The 18,252-nt window shown below is 37.8% G+C and overlaps 1 protein-coding gene across 1 annotated transcript in view; it reads right to left on the minus strand.

The window, feature by feature from the left end:
- The window catches only part of kcnk12 (potassium channel, subfamily K, member 12), a 34,080-nt gene extending 16,252 nt beyond the window's left edge, over positions 1-17,828 (minus strand). The window contains exons 1-4 of the mRNA XM_079854516.1: positions 17,773-17,828; positions 16,655-16,915; positions 16,305-16,391; positions 15,810-16,225 (exon numbers count right to left, since the gene is read on the minus strand). Of these exons, the coding sequence (XP_079710642.1) occupies positions 15,810-16,134 (325 nt within the window). The 5' untranslated portion in view covers positions 16,135-16,225; positions 16,305-16,391; positions 16,655-16,915; positions 17,773-17,828. The remainder of the gene's footprint in view (positions 1-15,809; positions 16,226-16,304; positions 16,392-16,654; positions 16,916-17,772) is intronic.
- Positions 17,829-18,252: the final 424 nt, after the last annotated feature.

Raw genomic sequence — 18,252 nt, forward strand, 5'->3', positions numbered from 1 at the left:
GTGCAGCCATACTGAGCTCTTACCACCAATTCAATCAAGCATTCATTTTTAACAGGAAAATCCACTTAGGTGAATATTGCAAAAACAAGCCATCCTCCAGCACAAACACACACACACACACACACACACACACACACACACACACACACACACACACACACACACACACACACACACACGCATACACACACACACACACACACACACACAACAATAAGCTTTAGCCAGTTTTAGCAGTTATAGACTATAAAGACACGCTCATCAAGGCACTAAACCTCAGTATAATTGTCTTACACACACTCTCACACACACACACACACACACACACACACACACATATATATATATATATATAACCTACAAGCAGGACGATCCAATAAAATATGCTTAATTATCAAAGGTACAGTATCTTATCTTATCATATCATATGCCAGTGACTCTTAACCTTTCAATAAAAATGTCTTAATTCTTGAATGAACGAAACAACATCTTGTGTAATCAGTTCTAGTTTCAAAAGTAAAACAAGGGAAGAATCTTTCATGTACAGTATGATAAGGTTGACATCATATACTATAATTTGTTATCCATTCCAGTTGTCCATATGAAAAGTCCATATGATGTGTTTGTTGTTCACACAAAACTTTATAGTCATACGGACTGATACTTTTATAGTGCTTTCTTGTCCTTTTTGCAGGTTGACAGCTCTTTTTTACTTTGTCATTTATCGTGCTTCTCTTTCATATTCATTATTCAGAATTTCACCTTTTGTGCTCTATGGAAGAAAGAAAGTTAAGGGTAACTCTCGCCAAAATGCAATCTAGGGTCTTTTTGTTAATCTACCCGAGGCAAACTTTCATGTAAAGGCATAATTAGAATGAAAACGCCACTTTTAAGATTGACCGTATTTTCGTTTTCGGTCAAAATGCCTTTTGAATGGGAGTGCATGGGGCACTACTAAGATAGCATCAAAATTGCTATTTTTAAAACACTAAGAAGGCTCGACACAACATGAAACTGTGCTGAAGTGTCACCAGGGGCTCGACACATGAACTCCAGCATTGAGAACATTGTTTGTGTACACAGAGTTTACTAAAAAGAAAGATTTTGAACAACTCACTGTCTCTGTGTCCGCCGGCATTTTGACAGTCAAAAATAGTCAAACTCCGAATGCAGCGTAACAGGGAGGAGAGTAAAGATGGAAAGCTCCTAAAGCTTAGTTCCATATAAATTCACGGATAATTTGTTGTTTTGTCGTTAGTGAAAATCAATATTGACCTTGTATTTGAAAAAGGATCCTCATATAAGAAGCAATACTAAAATTCAGAGTCAGTTCATTCGCATTCAGAGATCGACTATTTTTGACTGTCTCTAAACTATTTTTAAACTTCTCCCTCAAATCTGATTGGTTGATTGGAATGTTGTTCTAGGATCAACAAAGACGTGGATCCAGGAACATTACCAAAGCATCCCTACACCTAACCCTACCGGTTAAACACTTTATTCCCACTATTAGGCGCTTTATTCCCACTTTACCTCTCCAAGCTGATATGTGATGGGGAAAAGGGAGAAGAATGAGTTTGGAAAAAGGAGGATTAGGACTTCTTTTATAATTTCATCCGGCTCAATCAGACATCGGTGTGTGAGTTGGTGTAAACAGCCTTATTTGCTTTTTTTGTAAATATTCACTCCATTACTTTTTTTTGGGTGAACTCTCCCTTTAATGTTGGATTGTTGGCTCGCCACTCCGAATATTAGTTCTGTGTGAAAGTGCATCTCTTCTGACCTTTCTGATCAAACCAGTATGCTGGATACTGATGAGATTTGTGTTTCATTTCAGCTTCTGCCTTCTTCTGAATAGTAATAATTCAGGCAAAAAGCATGAGGAGTGGAGAGGGACGTTTATGAGGCGATGTTTTGATCTGTGGGTAATGCTGTGACAGCAACAAATCTGTGGTTTTACTTAAGCAATTGGTGTTGTCTACAGAGCATACTGTATGCTGTGTGTGATTTATTCTCTGTTGAGCGCGAATCAGATGGGAACGCTCCGCATTGAGATTTATTTACAGCCTTGGTGTGTTTGCCAGGCCGGATCACGTACATGGATCAAGACAGAAAGGATGCAGGACAGAGATAAATGCACAAATGGGACAGGCATTTGTTCCTGACTCTGATTTGTCACCGCGTGGGTGTTTGTGTTTGTCTGTGTGCACATGCATGTATACAAAAGATGTTAGGCTACAAAATGCAAAGATTGGAAAGAATATCAGTTTTGAACCAGTTGTCAGTTCAGCATTTACATTAAGCGCTTACAGGATAAAACATGGCAAAAAAATGATTTAGTGCTGCTCTTCTCTTCTCTATGTGACACATTTCTGAGTGAAACTGCTTCTCAAACATGTTGGGCGGGACTTCATTTAGTCCATCAGGAATTGATTGGATGGATGGATGGTTTGCTATTGGTGGATCACATGTGAGTGACAGGTTTGCCCCGCCCTCACGCCAGTAAAGAGATCATCAGAGAAGAGATGTTGTTGTCGGGAGGGGAAATTATTTTAATCAAAGATTACGAGGGCATATGAATTTTAAAAAAATATGATGTGCACGGATAAATCATTTATAATAAATAAAGCAATATTCCATAAAAAAGTAGTAATTGTCCATTTTGATTTTATTGTGACTTTAACAATTTGTGTCCATATACTCTCAGCCACTCAGTTTCTCATCCACTGTAATGGAATATATCACATATCCTATGTGATAGACAGTTTTAAAAGGCTAAATTAACTTTACAAGCATTAACATAAACGAACATAAAACATCGTACCGGTGGTGAAAGCCACAGTCACATGACCTACATTTATGCCGCTTGTGTTCTTTTGTAAGGACATGAATCCGACTGAGTTAAATTAAATGACTGCTCAGAGTGACTAAAATGCATCATGATAAATGGTAAGAAAATCTCCAGTATTTCCAGAAAATAACATAAGAATTCCCATGTCTTCATTTATTATAATATAAAGGGCATGTAGATCTCACCAAACCTGTCAAGAACATGTCCAGGTCACCCCAAAAAAATGTCATTTTTACCCAAAGATCAAACATATATATATATATATATATATATATATATATATATATTGACACTTTGACACTTCTTTAATCACGTTCTGTCTCACCAAATCTCATTCAGTATCTGTGCTGAGGACACACTGGTGAGAACAGCACACACTCCTTTTATGTAGATCCACGCCCTCTTCCATTTTTAACTTTGACATTTTCCAGCCCTCTGTTTTTACAGAGCGACCCAGGAGATCAGAGAGAGAGAGAGAGAGAGAGAGAGAGAGAGAGAGAGAGAGAGAGAGAGAGAGAGAGAGAGAGAGAGAGAGAGAGAGAGAGAGAGAGAGAGAGAGAGAGAGAGAGAGAGAGAGAGAGAGAGAGAGAGAGAGAGAGAGAGAGAGAGAGAGAGAGAGAGAGAGAGAGAGAGAGAGAGAGAGAGAGAGAGAGAGAGAGAGAGAGAGAGAGAGGTGCTGCTCTCTGCTCCAGGTTTTCTGATGATAAGCAGAACTATAAATCTCGGCTATACTCAGAACAGAATATACTACCACACTACTAGTATATTTTGCAGCCTGCAGCATGTTTATTATGCACAATATCCACATTTGCTGTGCTTGGAATACTTGGATGACATTTGCCAAAAAGTGCCACATACAACAGAGCAAACTGAGAGCAAACTGAGAGCAAACTGAGAGGAGGGCTGAATTGCACAATGGCCATGTGACGAATAGAGCGCTACAGGGATGCCGTATTTTTGTAGGCCGACCAGGAAGTGTTTGTTGTTGATTTTTTCAGATTATAGCAGAAAACAAGGTCTGTGACCAACAAAAGTTTCTTGTACATTTTGTTCATCAAAATAATCTTCACAGATGAACAACTTTTATGAATTTTACAGGCTAAATACAATCGTCAGAAGTAAAAAGCTAAGGATATAAACAAACTACACCACCGTCACATGACTTTAACATCACCACCTTTAACCTTCGCCAACTCTTTCAATCTTCATTTAAAATCTACAAGTTGGAAAGTTTGAGTCAGAATAGTTTGCAAGAGTGCGATTATAAACTCAATAAGGCGAGTAATAGTGCTTAGATGAGTTTATCTGTTCAGAGTAATGACGTTTAAAGGGGTCATGACATGGATTTTTATTTTTATTTTAATGTTTCTTGAGGTTCACTTATAATGTTAATAAAGTTTTTTGCACAAAAAAACAAATATGTTTGTTATTTTCAACCCTCATTCTGACCATCTGCCTGAAATGATCCGCTTTTAAGGCGCCGCTCCTTTAAAGCTTGTCAGTAAGCAGCCAGTTATGATTGGCTAACGACCAGGCACGTGCCCACCCAGATTGACCGGTGGCCCACCCAATCAGATTAATAAAATAATTAATTTCGTTCATTTTTTAAATAAGAGACAATCTAGTGCTGAAATGTGTTTTTTAAATCAAGTGATCAAAGTGCTCGTTGCCGCTGCGATCACGCATACAGTGTTTTCTCGTGTGGCTCGCGCACACCGCATTGTCTTCACTCGGACGCGCGCTTCAATCCGTTGCGAAGACTCTCTATTCGTTCTGGTGAAATAACAAAACATAATACACACAAATGTGTCCCTGTTTGATATACAACCACTGATGAACATAATCGGTTTTGATGAGGGGAAAAAAACTACGATTAAAAAAAAAAAAAAAAACTATACGAGTGCGGATTTGAACCCAGAACCTCTGAGACGGTTCACAAAAGTTCTACCACTGGACCATTAAGATATAAGATGTTCATATAGGCGAATCTATGTATTTAGTCACACAAAAATTTTCGCCACTGACAACATATATTACGCTACATCTCATTAAATGACTAATTAAACCCCATGTAGCCTACTATTTAAATCGATTGCTGAACATCGTAATGTTATTGTACATATATCTGATTTAGCAAAGTTACGCCACTGGGCGTGTAAAAATGAGGCCCCTCCGTATATTCACCAGGCCCACCCATTAATGACGTTCTGTATCCGCCACTGCTAACGACATTGCAAATTAAACAGTATCAAAGCCCACTCACTATTGCACGAATTGCACACTATATATAAAAACATAATTTACAGACAAAGCATTATGAATTCATTTTCTTGTGGTTTGTGATGCTGCTGTTGTCGGATCTAACACCGCTGACTGCTTCATCTGTCAACAACAGTTTCTTTGCGAACTCTCCTGTACACTGTGCCTCGTTCACAAAACTAAATGTTCATCTAAACACCTCGTTCACAAAACCTTGTTCATCTAAACATATAATCCTCTGACTCGATCCGGGACGCCATTAAGATAAACCATCCACTTGTTTCCGACACTGGTATCCTTCTGAAATCTGAAATCTGCACAGAGACGCAAACCAGCTGTTTAAACTGGACGCAAACTTTCCTTTACTCTTCCATTTGTCCTGTTGTCAACAGGCTCATGTGTGTAAAGTTCGTCAGAAACTGAACACACATCTGTATACTGTATCAGTGTAGACAGCGTCAGTGATTATAATCTGAATACACATCTGTATCTGTATCAGTGTAGACAGCGTCAGTGATTATAATCTGAACACACATCTGTATACTGTATCAGTGTAGACAGCATCAGTCATTATAATCTGAACACACATCTGTATACTGTATCAGTGTATCAGCGTCAGTCATTATAATCTGAACACACATCTGTATACTGTATCAGTGTAGACAGCGTCAGTGATTATAATCTGAACACACATCTGTATCTGTATCAGTGTAGACAGCGTCAGTGATTATAATCTGAACACACATCTGTATACTGTATCAGTGTAGACAGCGTCAGTGATTATAATCTGAACACACATCTGTATCTGTATCAGTGTAGACAGCGTCAGTGATTATAATCTGAACACACATCTGTATCTGTATCAGTGTAGACAGCGTCAGTGATTATAATCTGAACACACATCTGTATACTGTATCAGTGTAGACAGCGTCAGTGATTATAATCTGAACACACATCTGTATCTGTATCAGTGTAGACAGCGTCAGTGATTATAATCTGAACACACATCTGTATACTGTATCAGTGTAGACAGCGTCAGTCATTATAATCTGAATACACATCTGTATCTGTATCAGTGTAGACAGCGTCAGTGATTATAATCTGAACACACATCTGTATACTGTATCAGTGTAGACAGCGTCAGTGATTATAATGGCTTTTATTTGCTTTTGATGCAATGTGACACTTGCATCCAATCAGCCGTTAAGCGAATGAACACCAGTGGGCGGGGCCTATGGTGCGATGATTTATGCAAGTCCTATGAAAATGTACCCGTGTGAGATCACAGATCCTACAATATCCAAACCAGACGTTTTTGGATTAAATAAATGTTTTGTTTATAATGGGGAGGACTATGAAGCTATGAAACTGGCAGGATGTTTTAATGGTACAAAGACCTATTATACATCAACAGATCAAGACAAATCTGATTTCTCATGTCATGACCCTTTTAATGTCCCTGACAACCTCTGTAGTCCCATTTAGCCATTTGTCAACCACCATTTAATACACACAAAAAAAATATTTGAAAATAATTACTAACTAATTTCTGAGTTCCTGCATCAATTACCTCAAGCAAAAACAACTGTGATTTAAAAAATAAAAAAAAATAAAAAAAAAATTCTTTATTTGGTCAGACTGCCAAATGTGAAGATGTTTTTACACAAAATTGGACTAAAAAATAGCATTAAATTTAAAATCATAACAGGATGTACTGTAACAACAGTGTAACAAAATACTGCTTTAAAAGGTTCATCCTCGTGCATTTCTTACAGTTTCGAATAGGTGAATCTCCCAAAACAGGACACATTTTACCTCAAAATCAAAAGAAGAAAATTTGAAATTATTATTAAACAAACCTTGTTGTATTATTTTAATTTAATACTGTGAAGCTGCTTTGATACAATCTGTATTGTGAAAAGCGCTGTACAAAAATACTTGGCTTGACTTGACTTGACTATTAGTAATGGAAATATTGAGCCTATTTCAGGACCAATGATACTTATGATACTTAGGCCCATTTCCACCAAAATTTTCATTACTGCAATCATGCAGAAATTGTACTTTTGAGTTTATTTTTAATTGCTAATCAGATTCTCATTACTGTAACACGATGATTTTTCATTTAGGATGTTTTCTGCATTGGCGTAATGAGAATAGGAGATGTAAATGTGCTTAATTGTCATAAAAAAACAGACTTCATTTTCTTTATGCATAAATAAATAATTTCTATCTTCTTTTTGAGTTCGGGTAAAATACGACCCAGACATGTTCTTAACAGCTTACAGTGTACAGTAAGCAGAACACTACTATCGCTGCTGTTTCCAGCATTGCACTCGCTGTATTATATAAAGATAGCTTGGTAACCACATTTCCCCTTCTAAACGAAACATGCTTTTCATTAACCCGGATGATGTTTTAATGCATAATGATGGCGAATCAATGTATCATAAGTCCCTTTTTCATAAGTGAAGTCCATCAGTGCAAACAGTGTGTGATTGAATACAATGAAATCAATAAGAGGGACAGGGAAGAGAGGGAATCATTCCTCTGCATTAGCGGAGCAGGTTATATTGATAGATGAGTGTGAGGAGAAAGAGAACATCGCTGAGGAGACAATGATGCATGATCCAATCAAAGCGTGGTGTAACCGGAGCCAACTGCACTGATTACTACGCCAGGAGAGAAGACACGAGAGAGAGGGATGGAGAAAAACGGAGAGCTGCAACGGGAATCCCCCAGGTTTACACGTCAAACAGCGTTAAAGGAGAAATTCACCCCAAAAAGGAAAACATACGGTCTTGCTAACACAATCAAAAAATATATATTTAGGCCTCAATCTAAGATTTACATATTTGAATTGCAGATCAAATTTCCACCCGTTTGCATTGCACAGTTTCAAAATAAATAATAAACTTAATTTGACGCATATTCATACCTAAATGAAATCATGTTTTAAATTAGCAAAGTTCAAAAACGGATGCATTAAGGTGTACTAGCTAGTTTATTGTTGCATTATCAAATCATCTACATTGAACATAGATTGGATCCATTTAACATTCAACGGGCCAAAATAAATACATAAATAAATCAGAACAAAGATATGTGAAATAAACAGTGCTTTTCAAGCAGGTCTAACAGTAGTTTTCAGGGACAGAAATTAAATAAAGCAATCAAATGTAAGATAAAACTGATGTATAAATTAAATTAAATATATATTAATCTTTATTAAGTTACAAAAGTTATAGTCAAGAGCAGTGTGATTTTTGTTGTTGTTTGATTAATATAGAAAAGACAGTCTAAACATTAGGCTGCTGTCACTTTAAGAGCTGCACAGATCCAATAATACACACGTGTGTTTTATTTCTCAACTGTTTACGTTCACTTAAGCCATAACTACTAGGATACTCACCAAGATGAGCATTTTAATAATTTTGAGTGAATTTGTCAGTTCAAGCGCAAGAGGAAGCGAAAGAGAGCTCAATTCAGTATTTGTGTGCCGTCTAAAACATGGCTTTCCGGGATGTATGTGCACACAAAACTTCTCATAAAGCGAGTACCAAATTGAGTTCTCTTTCATATCTTCTTGCGCTTGAATATTTAAATCGGCAAGACTTAAAAACACGTGTCTAAACTTTGGTGAAGATGCAGCACTGGCCTCATCGGGACAGTGACAGTTACAGATGCACCAGTCCGTGTTGTCCAGTGCTGCTATATTGTATACAGGTTTCATTTTGTTTTAGGAAGTATTTAATTATTTTAGCCAAAGAAAAACATTGGAAAAATTATGCAACAGACATTATTCAAATCAGTGCCTTCACGTGGTTAAAGGTGCTCTAAGCAATGTCACGTGTTTTTTAGGCCAAAACATTTTTTGTCACATCCAGTAAACATGTTCTCTCTATCTGCTCGCTGCCTGTCCCCTGAACACACTGTAAGAAAGCGCGGTCTCTGTAGACAGCCCAGGCTCCACAAACGGCAAGAAAAACAAACTGGCCCAGCCTGGACCACGAAACATAACAAACAGTGTTCCAGCCAATAACCAACAAGAATGATGTGGGGGTGGGGAGTTAGTGCGCTTGCACATGAAGGGGGGGGGGGGGGGGGGGGAGTGGAGGAGAGAGAAGCATGAGGAGGGAAGTTAGCTAGAGGAGAGATGTCCTAGACAACGACAACGACTAACGTTAAAAAATTATATTCTTGAGAATTTTGATATGGCCGACACACGACCAAAGAGACCACATTCCGATGAACAAATAACAAAGAAGAGAGAAAAGGAGAAGGAACGCGCGAAGTCCGGCAGAAGGGCTTCCAATCCACCATTCAGCTGGCTCTGTTTCTGCTGGACTGGTGTGTAAATCCAGTTTGGTTTTTCTAAATGGTTCATGACTGTTTCAGGAAGCACGGAAGGGAGGGGGAGGGGACGGGATGAGGAGGAGGGAGGGTCGAGCTAGCCTCCGTTTTGTTTGACAATACTTCGAACGTCAACAAGAAGTGACGTCACCCAACATCGCTTAGAGCATCTTTAAGTAATAAAAACCATCGGCATTGGCCTTTTTCATGGGTGCTATGCTGATGATTTTAAAATGATAAAAAAAAATCGGCCGATAAATATTGGTGCATCTCTACACATATATACTTACAAGGCAACAATATCAAGTAAAACCGGACAAGAAGGGATGATATCCATCCTAAAACCCTCATGTAACACAGAAGAAGGATCTGCTTGTGGGACTCCCAGGTGTGTCTTCTCCAGAGAGTCTGTGGAAATCAGTCTCTGTTCAGACAGGCGTGTAATAGGCTACTGTACGTATCTGATCTATCATCTTCCTCCAACCAAACCCAATAGATCATCACACGGGTCAAAAGGAGATGGCCAGATCCATGCAGGCTCATTTAAAACTGCTTCGTCAACTCATTTTGAGCTTGCCTTTTGACTTTCATATAACTGTTAGAGTCTGATAAAATGTTCCAACAGTCAAACACTAGTGTCATAGTTTTATATCAGACCAAAAACTGTTCATTTAGTTCCCATTGGGAATACAATTCACAAATGAGATCTTCCTTATTCCTTATATCTCAATTGCTCTCATGGCAGTAAGATTAAGTGGAGAGCTTCAGCAACGGCGGAGACTCGGATGTTTGAGAAAATAATTTCAGAAGAGAAAAGTTTCAGATCACAAATTGCCAAGATACCAAAAGTCTGCAATCAAATATCAAAAATCTCACTATGAACTCACACTGATCTGAGCTGCTATCCACATCAATTTATAGCTTACACTCTTACGTTATGATAGCAATCAACACATTTCTGTGCTATTTTAGGAAAAAAACATCTAAGATAAAGTTGATGCATAAATGAAACACACTAATTGAGAACTCCATTCTGTCTATTCTGCAATACAAGTCTCCTAGACGAGCCTGCAAAGCCAATATATACACCGCACACACTGCAGTCGCCTCCACACACTGATAATTCATCATTCAGACAGTCATCTAAAACATTAGACTGTAATATTTCTCTGCAATAAACAACAATACAAATCACCTGACTCATTTGTGTCTACTTTTATTTCTCCTAAGGAATTGTAGAAGAAACAAATGTAATACTTATATGAAACCTAACTTCCAACTTCTAACACTTTCATTCTCATGCTGTTCTCAAAATAAAACACGATAAACATCTTACTGGGGTCCAGGTCCAGTGTAAAAATGGAAAAAGATAAAAATAGGATTAAACTAAATAAAAAAAAAAATTAAATTAAAATAAATAAAACCCCAAACTAATAAAAAATATATATATATATTTTTACAGTCACAATGAAATCAAAATAGTTTTGTCATATCATTGCAGTATTTATGATAATTTTTTTATCTGTGCACATTTTTTAATTCATGTGCCTGTACATTTTTTAAATCAAAAACAATAACTTCCCCTCTCCTCGCAACAACATCTCTTTAATGGCGTGAGCCGCAACCTGTCACTCAAATGAGATCCACCAATAGCAAACCACAACCATCTAAGCATCCAATCAATTCCCCAAAGAAGAAATCAAGCCCCGTCCTACATTTGTTCTGGTTCCAGAAGCCAGAAACAGAAACAGTACAGATAAAAACATCTAACAGTACAGGGAAAAAAAATGTAATAATGTAACATAATACAGTAAAAAAATACTATTATAAATATGTGTTAAATATGATTTAGAAAATATTTTCACGTATATATAATATAAATTTTTCATTGTAGAAACTGGCATAAAATTAAAGGAAAATGTATATATTTTAGGATGGGGGTCACTTGCACAAGGATAGTCATATTTATTGTGTGTCTGTGCATCTGGAAGATTGGAAACCTCTATACTAGACTTCACATGACATCTAACTATCCAGCTCTGCATTTGAAGGCTGTCTCCTTAATGAAATAAATGACAAAGTGAACAAAAACAGGCAAGTAAGGTTAATCATTTTTAAACAGTGGTTCTATTAATAGTATGAGACCTGTTCATGCGTTCTGGGCAGTAATGAAGCTCTCCTGTCTCGCTGACATGAGTGATGAGTGATGGTTGTAGCCTGCAGAAACGTCTCCAGAGCTCTGCATCACACACAACTGACAGCATGTTTCTAACCGCCTGTGTTACACAACGTTTCCTCTCACCCTGAGCTGAAGCTGCTCTAATACTTCAATTTTGCATGAAGACCAAAATATGTCTGCTCACAACCACGAACAGAAATAGAATAAATAGGTCAAATCAAGCACTGTGACTTTCGTTCTGTCTAAATTTAATTATGCATCCTAAAAACTTTTGTTGTCAATCAACATACATCTTGTTTTTTTTTTTGTTTTTTTTTTTTGGTGGTGCACATAAGTTACACAAATTTTCATTGTAAGTACATTTATGCTTTATGTTCACTACCGTTCAAAAGTTTGGGGTCAGTAAGATTTTTATTTTTTTAAGAAATACAGTATATATATATAGAGAGAGAGAGAGAGAGAGAGAGAGGGAGAGAGAGAGAGAGAGAGAGAGAGAGAGAGAGAGAGAGAGAGAGAGAGAGAGAGAGAGAGAAATATATATGTATTCCACAAGGAAACATTAATAAAAAAAATCTAAAATGTATCACAGATTCCACAAAAATATGAACCAGCACAACTGTTTTAACACTGATAATAATCATAAATGTTTCTTGAGCATCAAATCATCATATTATAATTATTTCTAAAGGATCATGTGACACTGAAGACTGGAGTAATGATGCTGTAAATTCAATAAATTACATTTTTAAACATAGAAAACAGTTATTTTAAATTATAATAATATTTCACAATACTACTGTTTTTTGTTCATCAAATAAATGCAGTTTTGATGTTCAAAAACATGAAAAAGTCTTACCGACCCCAAACCTTTGAATGGTTGTTGATATAATATAATAAAAAAGTCCAATTTACTCAGTTCAATTACACCGTTCAGTGCACTGAATGCCTTTATTAACTTCCTTGGTTACACTTTATTTCGATATTCCACTTCAGACATTCTTCTAACTATAAGTTACTTTGCAACTACATGTCAACTAGCAGTCATTAGAGTATTAGTAGACTGTTAGGTTCAGATTAGTAGAATAAGTTGACGTACTTGCAAAGTTACTTACAGTATAGTCAGTAAAATGTCTAAAGTGGACCATCGAAAAAAAGAGTTACCAATTTCTTTAACATGTTGGGTTACACTTTATTTTAAGGTGACAGTTTTATTGTACTTATACTCAAAAAAGTACTAAAAGCTTGTTGAGCGTTGGCTTTTTAACTCACCTGAACACAACTGTGTATGTTTGATTGCACAAACACCAGTGTAAACAGTCTGTTGCACACTGTACGGCACTAATTTGTATCCCGAGTATGTTTTCCAACAATCAGACTGAGACATTATAATGGGGAAAAAATATTTATTCACAGATGCATCATTGATTCAATCAATTATTCCTCAAACAATAATGATAATTTGAATTTTAAAGTAATTATTAATCATTCTGTTTGTTGGAAAACATACTCGGGATACAAATTAGTGCCGTTTCGCTTAGACGAGGAAGAAGTGTTCGAGAAAAACCCCATCATGACAAAGCCCGAGCACCTCTCATTCACGGGCTTTGAAGCTCTTCTGAGGGGTATAGAGACTTCACACCGAGATGAAAGGAAGATGGAGACGTATCAGTGCACAAAACACACATTCATTTAAGCTTAGTTGGTAAATAAAGCTGAATTATACTTATTGCTTTTTAGTAGTCCTGTAGAGCCAGACCTGTCCCTGCCAGCATGTAACTCGACAAACCACATTCGCTTTGTTTTACATTTCGTTTAGATGCCGGTTAATATGATAATGCTCTACAAAAAAAAAAGTTACAAACCGTGAAGACTTTTTGATAAGAATTTCTACACATTCGAAAATAAGTGCTTTTTCTCACAAACTAAACGATAAAGTTCTGCTGGTGTTCATCAAGCTTACTTTCAGCCAAGTGTCTATGAGAGTCTTTTTGATGCAACAAACCTCCAAACTTTGATAAATCCAATGATTAGTTGTTCATTTTATCAACATGGTCCCTAAAACCATCCAATCAGACTTGAACACCCAAACGTACAACCTTTCTGCCTTAAGAACAAATGGTGCAACCAAATTAAGAACAGAGTTAGTTACAAACTAGCTAGTGGTTACTAAGCCTCTATTGTGGACTTTACGTTCCAATTTATTTGAGAACATACAAATGGCTTGTGCAACCCGACCCGAATCCTGACGGTTTTGAGCCTGAAACAGAACGGCACCCATTCACTTCAGTTTTCATCTGCGAAGGCGACCACTGAGCGTCATGCAAGCGTACGGTGACAGTCCTGCTGAATACATTACTCTGAGTTGAAAGAACTACAAAGTGCAAGGCTATTGATTATTCACTGCCGATGGAAAGTGTAAAACAGGAGCCAAGGGCTGTAGGAAGCAAATACACAATAACCAGGGGGTTGCCTCGAAGGGGTACTTGCTCTTTAGTGACCTATAAACGGGTAAATGTTATCCAGGACATGTGGGCATCAGCACATTTGGTTTTTGGGACATGAGCCCCACAGCAAACTGCAAGCCTGAGGGTTTGTCCTGAATGCAGAAGTCCAGCAGGGAGTTGGCTCGGCCGCCTGGTGCCCGAGAGAAAGAGTCAACACTAGAGGGTGTTTATTGCTCTTCAGAGGACTTCTGCTGGGGAAATGCCAATGGAAAAGTGAAGTCTCTGCAGAGAGCGAGGAAATGTTGTCTTGGCAAGGCAAAAGGGCGCTGTGAGATTCAATGAAAGGTCATGGGGTCAAGCAAGGAGCCAGAGGCTGTTGCTGCCAAATACAAATAGCACTTGCTGACTGTACTATTTTCCATTTATGTGTCCTGTAGTTTTATTCTAGGTATACAGTGTTAAGGTCCGTCCTTTCACACCAAGGATGATAACTATAAAAATCATTCCAAATGCAATAGAGTCCACAACTTTAACGATAACGACACAGAGGAACAATATCATTGGAGTCACTTTCAGAAAAAACAAATTCCCAGCTGATGAGTGATAAAAACATTGACAGCCAATCAGAATCCATCCGGCTCGAGCATTAAGATTGCATTTGATATCAGTCTTTGGGGAAAATACAATTGCACTAGTTCACCACTAGTTTATGGTTCACCCCAAAAATAAAATTTCTTTTATTCTTCCTTACGCTTTCTTTTATGACTTACTTTCCTCTGTGGTACACAGGAGAATGTTCTCACATGTCATTTCCATACAATGAAAGTGGACAGGGATTTATACCAACAAGGGAAAAACAAAAGCATCATAAATGTAGTACCTTATGATAGTTTTAAGCAAGTTAAAGACTGAAAACCATTATTTATTTAAAATATTACCCTAGTTTAGCCACAACTCTCACATTTAATTTAATTTGCATATTCAAATTTGGCCCATCAAAACCTTATAAATAATAAGTTTGAATATGTGCTAGCACTATTGAGATTTCAGATCTATGGTGGCAGCAAATAAGCCCATGTCCTGATCAACTTCCACTGTACTTTCGTAATCAATAGAGCCGGTTTCACTTTATTTTGATTATCACTTTAACACATTCTGTTAAATATGAGTAACATTGCACATACATGTCTACTAACTCGCATTAGTAGACTGGCAGGGTTAGGGTTGAATAAGTTGACATGTACTTGCAAAGTTACTTATAGTCAGTTGAATATATGTTTGGGAGCATCAAAATAAAGAGTTAGCAGATAATACTCTAATGACTGCTCTAATGACTGCTAGTTGACATGTAGTTGCAAAGTTACTTATAATTAGTAGAATGGCTAAAGTGGACTTAAATACTTACTCAAATAATTACTAAAAGCTTGTTGAGCCGTTGTAAACTCACCTGGAGACAAGTGTGTGTTTGCAGTTAGCATATAATAAGCAGTTACGAAGAGTTAGTACTTGCAAAGTTACTTATAGTCGACAGAATGTTCAAAAAGGGACAATCAAAATAAAGTGTTACCATAAAGCCATATGAATTAGGAACAACATTAGCAAACGTTTAATTGAGTGTATCTTTTAAGAAAAGCACTGAAATCGATTTTCGAATAGCCCAAGAAGCTCCATTATTATGAATAATTATTCCCATTAAAGAAAATCATGCATTTTGGTGACTTACCTATAGTGGACACCACTGTCCCAACAAAATAAAACGCCCCTGTAAAATCCCATCTGGGTCGAAGAGCATCGACCCGAGCTCCAGCAGCAATCGCAACCTCGTACTCTTTCAGGAAGGAGCTCAGATCCTGCAAACTGATATTGAACGTGTCACTGAAGTTCAGGAGGGTCCGGTTCCAGCGCCCGTGCGCCCGCAGCTCGGACGGCCTCTCGATGGCGGAGAACACCGCAGCGCCACACAGCAAATACACGATGATGAGCAACGCGAGCAGCAGAAAGCGCCCATTGTCTTCGTTAATGTGAAGGGAGCGGCAGCCCTGCATCATCCAGATCTCAGCACCACCGGCGCGGTGGACAGCGACCAATGCAATGACATGGATCCACTACACCTGCTTCTTGAGGACACTCCGAGACCTCCTAACATAACGTTAATGATATGTATCAAACACTTCAGATAAGTTTTAGATAAGAGAAAGCCTTCATTTAAGACGCTTACCAGCTTCATTTATCCATTTGCCATTTTCAGTGACATGAATCCTCTAGCGCTGCTGCTGCCTCTGCTGCTTTTGGACACTCCGGTCTTCTAAAGGATATTGCACAGATATTTGTATCAAACAAGAAAGATAAGTCTTGGAAAAGAGAGAAATTTAACTTTCCAAGTTCATACTCTTTATTTTGCTTTCTTCTGTTTGAGAATTGCAGGAGGGTACCAATTATGAATTTTATTTATAAATATTGTTGCATTCTAAATAACCTGCCCGAATCCTTCAAAGGATACATTTCCATCAGATACACCACTTGTGGATCCGCTTTAGCAGATATAGTTTGTTAAATAACTAGACTCACCCTCGCGCTCATTAAAGTAGTTCTACATCCATCTCCGTCTCCATCCCATGGATTGCTTATCCACATAAATCCACCTTTAAACTGTTCAGTTGCAGGCTAAAATCCCCAGCCGATGAAATTCCCAGACTCCTGGTTGTGTTTTATTGCAGGGATGCAGCAGCAGTGTGTTCTCCTGCTTTTCCATGTTGCGGATGAAGCATCCAGCGCATCCTTTGGGTCGCTGCGCAAAATCTCTCGTCCCGTGAATCACATTAATTTTTGCTTCAGTGAAAGATACAGCGGGGTCAATGCAAATAAAGACATTTAGTGACCATTTGAGCCAGTTGCAATTTTTTTTGTGAGGCAGATCTCCAGTCTATTCGCTGTGGGATGTTTGATGCCCGCAGTCCTAATGAGGCTGATCTTCAGATCAAATCTGTGCGCATAGAGTAGCCTACAACTATGATTTACACTACAGTAACGTTGGCAGCTACAGTGCTTGTTATTTTACCTGCTTGACGTTTAACAAAGTTAGATGCCTCTTAACAGTTTGACCTTTAACAAAGTTATTTAATATAAGATATTAAAAAGGCAATTATTTTTTTCTTTAACAGTCATGTAGTTTTACGTCGCATTTCCTTATCGTTATAGTAGTTAGAAAATACAGCCTAGCTAGCTTATATTTTATTTGACACTTGATGTTATTTTCTACTTTGCCTGTCTTTTAGTAGGCTATACAAATATAATTTATTCCGTCTTGATGTTTGAATTATTAAAATCTTTTTATTTCTTTCATTTTTGTTTTCGATGTTGAATTGAAAAGCACGCTGTGCTTTTCCCGCCCTTTTTCCACAAACAACTCACGAGATCAGAAGGGAGCGCCAAAAACATCTACGATGAGGTGAAATGTGTCGACAATAACGTGATAATGGTAAATGTTGATTCCATCCCTCAGTAAGTCCATGTTGCGCCTCTAACGCACGCCTTGCCTTGTCACAGTCTCCCCACAAATCACGAGGAAACTATGCGGCACGCGCTACTACAACTGCCGCGCGCCCTATTAGAGCCGCTCGAGCGCACCGCGATAACTGGAAGAGGTGGGCTTGTTATTTCTGACAATTAATCGATGGCATAATTACCTGTGGCCAGCATCACCACTGCCAACAGTGAGTCCCGAGACAGAATTAGATGAGTCTGACTCCAATGCAATGGCTGGCATGTTTAAAATCCAAAGTGTTAACTGCTAGATAATCAGTCTTTCCGGTCATACAACAGATGTCATGCTATGTGTCGTTAGCATTAAGTTACTAATTACTGATTAATCCAAACGAACACCATCTACTTAAAGGTTCTACTTAAAGGTAACAGTGCACTCATAAAATAATCATTGTATCATTTACTCTTCCAAACACTAATGACTTTTTTGGTAACACTTCAGTTTAGGGTCTCAATTCTCACTAATAACTAATTGCTTATTAGCATGCATGTTACTATTGGCTGTTTATTAGTAGCTACTTATAAAGCACATATTAATGCTTTATTCTGCATGACCATATTCTACATCCCTTAATCCTATACTCAAACTTAATAACCACCTTACTAAGTAATAAGCAGTAATT

This window comes from Squalius cephalus (genome assembly GCF_949319135.1).
Source record: "Squalius cephalus genome assembly, chromosome: 21".
NCBI classification, from domain to species: domain Eukaryota; kingdom Metazoa; phylum Chordata; class Actinopteri; order Cypriniformes; family Leuciscidae; genus Squalius; species Squalius cephalus.